Raw genomic sequence first — 12,728 nt, forward strand, 5'->3', positions numbered from 1 at the left:
TTTGTGGCCCCTATTAGTGATTTGGAAATCTTAAGTAATGGCATTGTAGCTATATGAAAATTGATAATACTAATATTAGATGTGGTCAGTTTTTGGATTAAATGTTTTTCTCTATTTCTCTACATCACTTAAAAATGATTTGATAAGTTGACAGTTTTATATCATCATCATTTAATGTCCATATTCCATGTTGGTATAGCTTGGACAATGAACTGGAGGACTGCATTGAACTCCAATGTCTGCTTTGGGGTTTCTGTGGCTTCCTAGCACTATTTTACAGTGTACTGGGTAGTTTCTTTGTGGCACTGGCTGCAGTTTGAGTGTCAAGTAACTTGCAGGACAACCCCACCTCCAACTGAATGAGGTTATAGTAAATGGGGTGTGTGACTTTATGCCAGTGATGATAGAGGGACAGGCACAGACGTCTTCCTATAGAGAGATTACATGTAAATTATGAAATATTTACAAACTGGTATATATTTTTATGCTTAAGTGCCATTTCTTTTTTTTAAATAAATTAGGAAAGAGCAGTCCCCATGATCTTTACTGGTACTTACAGATGAGATTGGTGTTGAGTTTGAATATTTGCAGGTGGATCATTGAGGGACAAACTGGGGCTGAGATAAATTCCAGTGGGTTACAGTTTGGAAAGAAAGAATCAGAGGAATGTTTAGTGTAAGACACAGTAAGGTTGCTAAACTGAAGAGAGAAGAGCACCTTTAGTAAAGGAGTATCCTATCAGTCTGTTCAAAGGAGTAGAAGCTGTTAAAAGTAATTAAAAAAATAGAAACAGAATGAAGCAGCAAGTCTTTGAGTTGCTGATTATAGCACTTGAATATTTAGAGTATAGCATTGTGTATGTATGTATGTGTGTGTGTATGTATTATTTCCTACATGTGAGTAGCTTATTTCATATGAAGTTGCAATTTTTCCTTTTGATATTGTTTCCTTTTCATTATTATATACCAGTCAGATACTGAAATCAATTTAACCCTTTAGCATTTAAATTGGCCATATCTGGTCCAAATATTCTACTTGTTTTATGTTCACACTGGCCAGGTCCAACCTCTCATACGTAACCCATAATGTCATTCTAAAAATATACAATCACATCATTGAAATCTCATAGCTACAAGATAATGCATGATTAATTGAAAGCAGTGTGAATAAATAAGCATTGCATTTGATAGTAACCTGAAGGCTGAAGGGTTAATCAACCACCACCACCTTCAACTGCCTCAAATTTTCAGCCTTGCACCTGTGTTAGAAACAATTGTTACATTAATTGTACTCTGTATTATATTCATACACATACACTTGACAAATGTGAAGACTGATAACTAAACTTCAACATGAATCTACAAAACAGAAAGTCTGTAAGGCTCTTTATTAGAATTCAGTCATTTTTCTTAAATATGAAAGTGTGAATTAAGCAGTTGCTCCCTCCACATTGTTTATGTAAAAAAAAGAAGGGATATTTAGATTGAAAGGTTAAAAATATCTATTTATGTAGTATTAAGTATCTTCAAAGTATTTTCATACTGAGTTTATTGTTGCTCATTTGTAATTGTTCAAGTTCAATAGTTCACTTGTCTTATGTTTTGTGCATGTTTACCTTACATATAAGATGTAGATTTAATAGGTCACATTTAGATATGTAGTTTTGTGATTTTTCATACTAGTGTTCTTGTGTCTTTGTTTAACAGCAATTTAGGATTTAAGTAAAAGCTTAGTTATGTTGTGCTATTCTTACAGCTAGCCTTATAATGTCATATGGTATTAGTCTGAAACAATGCTGCCTTTCATTGATTACAGTAGAACATTGATCTCTAATCTACAGACTACTTCAGCATTATTGAAATATGTCCACCAATTATTACCTGGGATTCAAATTGTATTTGAAAATAGCGTCAAGATCATTGCCTGACCAATCCTCAACTTTGTTTTTGCAAATGTCATTGCAAATGTTAATATTTATAAATTGGAGAAGTGTTCTATTCAAGCAGATTGTTAGATAATTTGTGTAGTACACTATCTATATTTCAGAGGATATTCCAAAATTTTAAGGCTTTTATCATTTTGATTTAATTTTGTATGACAAAATGCCAAAATTCAAAATCCATTGCCGATGGTTTAAGGTAAAATTATTTTTATTTTATTTATTTATTTATTTATTTTGCTAGATTGTCATGCAGAAAATAAGAATTGATCTTATATCTAAATACGAATCTAGATAAACTGTACTTTGAATTACTTGGCGTTTTGTTTGTTTTATGTATACAGAAACATTTAAAATATAATTTTCAATTTCTTAATATTTATGGAATTAAAAAAAAAAAAAATTCAGTATTATATTTTTGCTAAGTCTTGACTGTCTGATATGACCTCACATTTTAAACTTAATGTCTAAACAAGAAAAAAAAAAAGTATGTTCAGATGTAGTTTCACATGATTTTTTTAATGTTACATACAATCTTCTTTTTACTCTGTCTAAATCACCAGACCTTTCACTTTCATCTTTGCTAAGATGTGATTTGGTTGTAACTGTGAATTGGGACAATGTTTTTCTTAGAGCAGTTATATAGTTTCAAGTAAGCAAATTTTGGGGATGAACAACTGGTAATTTCAATTGTTGGAATGAGAAATATATAATGTATTTTCATTATGCTAATGATTCAATACTTATAAGGTCTTCACTACTGTTACTATTATTAACACAATATATATACTACAGTTTCAATATCTAAACATTTGAAAATGTTTAGGTATTGATTCCATAATTCGTATTTTCTATTTTAAAAGGAATATAGGTATCTGAAGCCAGAATCTGATATGAATGCAAACTGGTTGTTTTCTTTGATAATGATGAAGGTAAAAGAAGTTGAACTCAATTGTTAGGGCGCTTTTTTCAGTGAAACTGTATAAATATTTAACAGGGATACTGAAACAGATTTAAAACACTAGCCTTTTTACATAGGCCTGACAAACCAATGATGGATTTACTTTGTAGAGATAGCAGCCAAATCTCAATAATCCATTTTATCATTATGAAAGATTTGGTCCAAAATAGCCTAAACAGGCAGAATGGTTATGTCTGGAATACTAAATAACTATGCAGACCAGATAAAATTATTTTTAAGAATACCATCCATATGGCATAGTGGTTAAGAGCACAGGCTACTAACCCCAATATTCCAACCATCCACTTTGTTTGTGATCTATAATTGACCCTTTATAAGACCTGTGTAAGCTTCACTTATGTGATTATATAATTGATTCTGACCCACGTATATCTATCATCACAAACTCCAGTCCACTAGCTGTCAGTGTTCTCTGTGTAAGCTTTCTTGTTCTTTTATCAACTGCCATTGAAATACTTTTGTATTCTTTCTCCTGGTTTTTTTTTAATAAACCACAATGCATGTTTGTTTATAGACTTTGGACATAACCAAACTAATCTTTCTTTTCCTCCTGGAACTACTTTCCATTCATCACATTTCTTTGTAGTAAATATCAAGTTCAGATTTTTATTGGCTATTCATCATTCTTTCACCTCCATTTGGTAATTTAAGAAAGTTACAATAATAATAATAATAATTGCATTTGGCTTAGGCATAAGGCCAACAGTTTTGGGGGAGTTTGTTAGTCAATACCATTGATTCCAGTATTTGATTGTACTTCATTTTATGAGTCCAAAATTTTAATTTGGAATGTAAAACTGGAAGAAATGCTGTTAAACATTTTGTCTGGTGTGCTAATGATTCTGCCTTAAAAAATTATATTACTTAGAGATTTTCTCTATATTAACAGCTTTTTCTTGACATTTATGTTGGACCATGATATTGTTATAAATTGAAGTAGAAAATATTGATTTAAAAAAAAGGATGAATTGATAAGAAATTAAGTGGATATTTAATTTATGTGTAAAAAGTACAAGAACATGTGTAGTCATTCATCATTCATAATGTAGGTTTCTTTATTATTAAATCTGTATTTATGTTGTTAGGGCAATTACTCATTAAAGCTGCACTGTTTTGCCTATGCTACCAGAGACTGATTTGGATCTCATTAGGATGATGTGGTGGTTTTATAATTTCAACTTTTCTTAGTCTTGAATCAGTTCATTATCTGTGTTGATATTTCTGATTACAGTTAATGTCTGTTCAGTTTACACGATCTCATTATTTGTATAGTTGTTCCAGTTACCATGGTATTAATCACAATCAAGGCTAAAGAAGAGAATAGAGGGACGGGTTATAGGCTGTGAGACTCTGCCATGCTGCAGAGTTTTGAACCATGTTGTGTTTGGTGTCAGTCCATCACCTTCTGATTACCTTCCTTTTTCTCATGCTGTTGGTGATCATAACCCTCTCACTAATTACATAAACAAAAGTAACTTAATTCAAATACATCCTTTCTGTTGAAAAGTTGTGTAGTGCAGAGGTTGGTCTACTGGCCAGATTTTACTTGATTAATACAATAAATTCATTTTTGAGGTAATTGTAAATATATTACTGTTGGTCAGAAAAAGATGATCATGATTTTCTCCTAAACAGATTGACTCTTTGTTCCTGTCTGGTTATCTAAACAACAAAATTACCATCAACTCCAGATTTTACTACCCATAGCCACTTCTTATAGTTTGGAAAGAATACTAAAAATATTTATATTTGAACTTAGTTTTGAGGTTTTAGCCTGCCATGCATATCAGCACATTGCTTTCTTACCTATTAAATGTTGTGACTTGAGATATGATTACTCTACCATCATGACAAACACCATGTAGCCATGTTACTAAAACCTTTCCTTTCTAAATCTGTCTTGAACTTAAGACTTTTTTTTATAAAAATCATCTTTCTCTATGAAGAATCAGTTTAGTAGTGCTTTCGACCATTTTTGTGAGGTCATCAGTACAGAGCAGCTTTCAAGGACATTTAAGATTGACTCTTTACGATGATGCAAAGTTGGTGACTTAACAGACTATTGGTACACACCATGCTAAGCATCAAAATGAAAGTTAAACATATTTTCACAATTACAAGGCCTACATATTATACTACACTTGAGCTTTTCTTCATTCATCAGAGTACACCTTGTTGCACTTGATCAACTACCTTCTGAAGGTCAATTAAGGCCACGCACTAGTTCCATTTACCAAAGTTATTGTCAGTCGTATCATACAGCCAATATATTTGATTGAAGCTAACATAAGTTCAGGTGCCACTTTCTACCTCACTAGTCCTACTTTGTATCTCGTCTCTGAAACAGATTTTTGATTAGCGAAGACAGAAGAGTTGTAAGATATCTTGTTATTGATGATCTGCTCTTCAAAATCTTATAAGACAATATTTTCAAATGAATGCTCTGTGAGAAATTACCCTTGTCAATATTTACTCATTTATATAATAGGGTTTTGTACTGATTGCAATAAAACTCTATTGCTATGAAATTACATATTTTTCAACTGCTCAGAGCTCTTCTGTGTCATTGACTTGTTTTTGCTTATCATCCAGGTGTAGTTTTCAGATTAATGCTAAATTTCTCCTGTACACTTTCGTTTACAACACTCACTACAAATTTTTTTTTTCATCTTAGCTTTAACATCCTATTTTTGTTCTTCTAACCTGTTGTTATTCTTCCTTAATCTCCATTTTCCTTCATAGCTTTCCTTATCTTGTTATTCCATCACTACTTAGGCATTCAGTAGGCAAGATTTTATTTCACACTGTTGTATCCTTATTCACATACTTTCCAGAATATATTAAGACACATGATTGACCTTTGCTAATTGTTTACTAATTTCAGGATGTATTCATTTGTTTCTTTGGCTGTTTACATTCCTCTTGTACAGTCATTGTTCCAAAAGTGTGATCGCACATTTCTCATATCACCTTTTACCAAAATATAGTCACCCTGAAAGTTAGCGACTTGCTACAACTAATGCAAAGAAGTGGTTTGTTTTAGCAAGTATTAGTAACTGCACACAATTCAGGAATAAAATTTTTCAATACTTGGGTCATTAAAGGATTCGAGTCTGGTGATCTACATCAGTAATATTTCTGTTGGTTTTAAGTCAACAGAGATGACAGAAACCTTAGTACTGCTGAGCAGATAATAGTTGAAGAAAGGATCCTTTGATTCATCTGTATATGTCCTTTAACATAGTTATTCAGAAATATCCTTACTTACTAGTACTTATATGGATGTAATGATTTTTATGGATCATTCATCTTCAATCTTTTTTTTTTTAAACTTTTTTTGATGCCAACCCACATGGAACAATTGATTTTATAAAGCAAAGTTCATGTTTAAAGTGATCTAAATTAAAACCTTCCATCAAAATTTCATGTTAATTAACTTAGGTTCCAGATACCACCTTAATGAGTTGTCTTAAATCCTGCATTTTCCAAATTTATTGAAACAAAGCGTATTTCAACAGATGAAAGGGTTAATGATTTCAGTCTAGTGCTTTACAAGTTTAAAATTCTCTGCTTCAGTAAAATCTTGTAGCCTTTTCTTGTCAAACTACTTTTTGTTACTTTTAGATAACATTAATTTATTTGAAACTGAACTTTGACTACCTCATTTACTTGCCCAAGTTGGTGCCAATATTCAATGAAATGTTTTAGATTGTTATGTTGTAAACACTGGAGTATTATCATATGTAGATAGCAGCTGTGCATATTTTTGGAGAAGTTATTTCTAACTAGGAGCATATTCCGTATGTATTCAACCAACAGCTGCAAGTTTGTGATGGACTCTTTTTTTAGTTTATTAGTTGGTCTGTTTATAATATATGTTGTTCAAATCATCTTAAAATGAGCTGTTAGAAGTACAATTATAGGTATCTGGTAAAAATAAGTCTTGTTTCATAAAGTATTGTTAGCAATGTTTCTGTTAACATGACTCTATCCTTCACTGGAAATAAATAGATCAATTTTTCTGCTAAAAACATCTCTGGTGATGATTATTGATTTCTATTCAATACAGAAATCCTTTTATGCCACTAATAAGGTAACTTATTGAGAGATTGTCAAAGATACTGCAATTTATGACATTGAATTCGTATTCTGCCATACATAGGGGTTACTGCTATGTGGAAAGTGTTAGGCTTCTGAAGTATCGTGTCATGAATTATCTTGATGTGAAATATTGTTTAGAGAAACAATATGCTTATTAGTTATGTATTGCTCGAAATTGACTTTTTATAAACAGCAGAAGAGGAATGTGGCTGTAAGCACAAATTATCAGTCAGTGACGTAACCATACTGAGACATAAGAAAAGAAACAAGTAGTTATTAGAGCAGATATGCTAGTTGAAAGCTATACGATCTGTGCAGCAATTGAGAAACTGTTCAATATAATGAATATATAGAAACTGAAAGGGTCTGTAAAGAATAGATTTTATAATACAGATAAACTGTAAAAAGAAAAAAGAAAATGTCAACCCAATTTTAGATTATGTACTGTTAAATCTCCTCTGTTTAGAAAGTCAGTCAGACTTTCTGCTTAATATGTGCAGAATTTCTGCTTAATATGTGCAGACTTTCTGCTTAATATGTGCAGACTTTCTGCTTAATATGTGCAGACTTTCTGCTTAATATGTGCAGACTTTCTGCTTAATATGTGCAGACTTTCTGCTTAATATGTGCAGACTTTCTGCTTAATATGTGCAGACTTTCTGCTTAATATGTGCAGACTTTCTGCTTAATATGTGCAGACTTTCTGCTTAATATGTGCAGACTTTCTGCTTAATATGTGCAGACTTTCTGCTTAATATGTGCAGACTTTCTGCTTAATATGTGCAGACTTTCTGCTTAATATGTGAGGGTTTCAAGACTTTGGAAACCTTATGTGTAATTTTTGAACAGGATAACAGCTGAAAATGCTGAAGGGTGCAAAAGAATTTATTGACTAGACATTTATTTATTTATTTTTTTAGGTTTGTTGAAAGAGATTTGCCAGTGGCTCATGATAGTTGTGGGCTTCTTGGAGTAGTGAGAAAGTTTGAACATCTCACCTGTAGATGACTGTTGGCAGGAAGACAGTTCCAGAGAATGAAAGTGTGGGAAGGAAAGAATTAGGTGAAATTTTGGCTAGAGGGTCTGAATGGAGAGCTTACGTTTACAGTTACAAGTTCAGTGTGCAAAATACGTAAATGGAGAGAATACGGACTGGAAATTGAAGGGGGAGGAGGGAGAATTACATGAAAGTATTAAACATGATTGAAAAATACTATCAAATGAAGGCTGGAAAGAAATAGCAGGGTATAATGAGTTTGGTAATGAAAATGCTAACATTTATTGAATGAATAGTATTACATTTTATGATGGCTTGTTATATTGGCAGAAGTGTTAAGGTGACAGGATAAATTTTGTAGTATTTGGTTATTTTTGCTTTATATTCTGAACTGAATTTTGGTTGGGGTCAACTTCTCATTTTCTTCTTCAGTAAAAAAGAGTATCTAATAGGTCAGGGCCTTGTGCCCGAGTGAGAAATGATCAGCTATTTGTTAGTTAATGAGGTGATTAAAAGGACTGAACATCGAAGGATCTGGCAAAAAAAAAAAAGGGTTTGTAATAGAATTAAGAAAAAAATGTGAGAGGAATGGTAGTGGATTCCATTTTGGTATTCACCAAGATAAAGAATGCTGTGTACTGTAATAGGATATCTACAGATAGGATATCTTGTGTGATAATAACTATTAGAATTCAAAACCTAGAGGATTGGCACCGTCATTTTCAGTTCTGTTTTCTTTTAGTCTTACGTTCCACTGTTATGAATTCAAGTAGAAGGAAGAAATTATGTACTAGAGCCTCATTCAGGTTTTATAATTAGTGAAAACATTGAATTTTGAAAACTAGGAGGAAGTATCATCAGCTAGGATTATTTATAAGAAATGGTAAGTGTTATCATAAATCTTTGATTCGATCACTATTTTGGGAAGTACACAGTTAAGTCTACTTTGCTGAGAAAGTTTAATAAGACCAGAACATGTCCCAAGTTGTTTCCCATTCTTGCTAAAATTATTAAAATAATATTAATTATTGAGAATATTAGTTTGCTTCTAATATCTCTAATTAAATTTACAATAATCAGCATTAAATGGATTATTAGCTCCTACTTAAGTATTGAACTTACTGGGAAATGAAGCGTATTCTAAAAGTATGACACAAAGCACTTATTTTACACAATATTGAGATGTTTTACATTAGTGATCTTTTGACACTCATGATTGACAACTTACGCTGCCAATGTAACAACTTGATGTTTTTTGTCAGCTACTTTGTTTATTGTACAATCTGTTATTGAATGAATATACACTAAATTTGGAAATATTTACACCAAAACATGGTCATTGAAGAAAAGCAGCAATTTCTTCAGAACACCTTTAATATACAAACAAAACCACTCTGTTCTTAATATTGCATTGTTTTAATCTTGTTTGCAAAATTTTGCATTTTCACATTCAAACCAAGGAAAATTCTAGCTGTAAGCACCTGTTGATTTTTGATGGAGTTTAAATACATTTTCACTGTTAGCTTCTGCTTTAGTGGATATATTTTAGATCAATGACATCCATTCAGAAGTAGAAATTTTTCTCCTATCTCATCATTGTAGTGTTCTTTCTTCCTGTCTTTCCATACTTCTTTCTGCTTCAAGCCTTTTGCATGAACAGTTGCATGTAGAGATACCATTGATGTATATAGAATTGTCTTTTATATGTATTCTTGAATTGTATTTATTTTTATATTAACTATATTGTTACTCATCCTATTTTATTGTGAGAGGCTCTCACTTAGGGAGATTGACATTATTCCTTTCATATAACAAAGAAGGAATTTGTAGGAGATAGATTATTAGATAATATTCAGCTTGTCTAATCAGGGTCAAGAGGAAGGGATGGGTTGGGGCGGGTTGGGTTAACATTGAGTTTGAGGGTTAAATACTTCAAAATGTATAACAATAATCTAATTGATAATGAACATTGACATAAGAATAGTACATCTAAATGGTTAGAGGGGAAGAAAGAGATTTCTTCTGCATAATTCACCGCAGGCTTTAAAAGTATATTGAAAGTTTATGAAGGATGTTTCATAAGGAATGGATATGCAATAGAAATAAATAGCTGCTAACAGTTGGTATTATCTGTTAAGACAGGGAGACTTAAAAAGACAGATGAAAATGACAGTTTTAGATAATCTACAAACTAAGTTAAAAATATTAATGCTAACCATAGTTTTGTTTCAAAGAGTTTTAAAAATGTATTGGTGTTAACCCTTTAGCATTCAGATTACTTTGTCAAATGTATGCTTATTTATTCACATTGTTTTGAATTAATCATGCATCATTTTGTAGCTTTGAGATTTCAATGATGTGATTATTTTAAAACTGACATTGTAGAGTAAGTGTGTGAGACCAGATGTGGCCACTTTGAGCATAAAACAGTATTTGGGCCTGATGTAGCTGGTTTAAATACTAAAGAGTTAAAGTTTTGACATATTTTTGTAAATTTATTTCCTTATTTTTCTTTTTATTGCTAGTTTTCTTAAAAGTCTAAGTTTTCAAATCAACTGCAATATATCAATGGAAGTTTTTTCTGCTCAAAATGCTAGAAAGATGAAATTCAAATTTGAACTGAGCAAGAAAGGGGATGAAACTAAATACCATAATGTATTTCATCAGCCATATCTACTTATTGTTGGCGAGACCATTTAATATATGCATTTAAATACTGAAATATTTTGGAATATTAATCAATATGGTTTTCTATTTTTCAGAATGCCAAAAAGAAAGCTTCTGCGAATACTGAAAATCATCCTCCTACCACCCAACTAACAAAAATAAAATACTCAGGTCCTGCACACATAAAAAAAGACAAGCGTCAAAATTCTTCAAGATTCAGTGTTTCTAAAAACCGAGAACTGCAAAAATTAACACCAATGAGGGGTTTGTATATGATACTTTGATTATATCTGTAACTTTAAAATACCTGAAATATTTTCTGATGCCATTATCCTGTTAAATGTTAAGATTGCACCAGCTATCATTAGAAATACTATTGCTATCAAGCAGACATTACTGTGTCTTATCTGTATGTATGTGTGTATGTATTTTCTCCTGACATTTTTGTGCATATTAAGTTGAGAAATACTGCATAATTTTGATATAATGATTTTGAAATCATAGGATTAAGGACATATAGATTAACAATGCTAAGAAACAAACATGTCTTGCAGTGATTACTTCATATTAAGGCGAATGCTTCATGTTTGACATTACATCATCTACATGCTCTCATCATATATGATTGCACACAGGTAAAATGAGTTTTAATCACTCACCAGGCAGTGGTTATCCTTTCTGATCAATCAAATTATTAGCCTTTCTTAATTGAAAATATGCTTTCAATGGATTGTCACATCATATGTAATATGCACATTCACATACACACAACACTTATTTGTATGTACACATTTACATATGTAGACATACACTCACAAAATTTCATGCATAATTTCAGTATTGGTAACTCTAGTAACAACTTCGAAGAATAATTCAATGATAGTACCTCATAAATTTCTTTTGCAGAAGCACTACTAGTTAAGTTATAGGCATGGACATGTTATTAAGTTCACTTCTCAACTATAAGCTGTTGGGTTTAGTCCCAGTTTTAGACCTTGAGTATCTTCAGTGTTGCCCTGAGTCAACCAATGTCTTATGAGAGGTAATGATCAACAGAGACTGTATGGAAGCTCACTGTAGATGTATGTGTGTGTACATGAATGTTGATATTCCATGGCTTCACTGGTTCACTGCCTGTAGCATCTGTTCATCTCCCTTGCATATATGTTTTCTCAAAAGGAACTAGGTAACTAGCATCCTTTAGTATCTCACGCACTCAAAATTGATTCTACTTTAGACAGTTATGAAATACTGTACTTAGCATTTTTTTCTTTTGATGATGCACAAGTCTTGTCAGAGTATGCTGATAGATATCTGTACAATGAGACAATGTTCATAAAATGGCAAGTACAGCATCATTTGGACTCTACAAGTTTGTATATATGCTTCTTGAGTTTGTAAAGCCTGATATCCAAAAGTTACCTTTGTCTATGCCCATCTTATTTGAGGAGGAACAGCAAGAACGTCTGATTATTCTTTGTTCTATTGAATACAGCATAGTCATCAATCCAAGTAAATGATGTTCTTTTATTGCTAACAAAGAAGGAATCTGTGTACTGGAGGAGAAAGTGAACAACATTTAAGAATTTCTTGTATTTATGTCACAATGAAAGCAAAGAAAATTTCTTGGTCTTACCAACTCACCAACTTGTTACTCTTTTATTCCTAACTCTACTGAAGTAACATTTAATGGACATGTTCAAGAACAGAAAGAATTAGCCAATTTCTTGATAAGAACAAACGTTTCTCTTTCATCCTAGAGCAGACACATCACTACATCTATGAGTAGATGCATCAGTCTTTACAGCTGGAGTTTTACAACTGATGGTTGATGTCTGCTAGCCACTTTTTTTTTCTCAAAATGTTTGCAACCAGCAGAAACACAATACAGCACTTTTGGATAGGGAGTAATTGCAGCATACTTTGCTATGAAATGCTTTTGTCACTTGCTAGATAGTTGTGTATTATTTACCTTCTCCTACTTTCAAATATACCAGTGGCAAGGAAGACTAAATCTGTCACATGTTCACAGGTCAGCTTAC

General features: G+C 32.0%; 1 protein-coding gene across 2 annotated transcripts in view; it reads left to right on the forward strand.

The window, feature by feature from the left end:
* Positions 1–555: 555 nt before the first annotated feature.
* LOC106870596 (serine/threonine-protein phosphatase 2A 56 kDa regulatory subunit delta isoform) overlaps positions 556–12,728 on the forward strand; it is a 55,528-nt gene continuing 43,355 nt past the window's right edge. Inside the window, exons 1-2 of one of the 2 annotated variants that reach the window (XM_089365108.1) lie at positions 556–2,138; positions 10,782–10,950. In XM_089365108.1, coding sequence (XP_089221234.1) covers positions 2,103–2,138; positions 10,782–10,950 — 205 coding nt within the window. In that variant the 5' untranslated portion in view covers positions 556–2,102. The remainder of the gene's footprint in view (positions 2,139–10,781; positions 10,951–12,728) is intronic. The other variant, XM_089365109.1, reaches the window with a different exon arrangement.

Source organism: Octopus bimaculoides, chromosome Z (genome assembly GCF_046866305.1).
Source record: "Octopus bimaculoides isolate indiv1 chromosome Z, ASM4686630v1, whole genome shotgun sequence".
Taxonomy (NCBI): domain Eukaryota; kingdom Metazoa; phylum Mollusca; class Cephalopoda; order Octopoda; family Octopodidae; genus Octopus; species Octopus bimaculoides.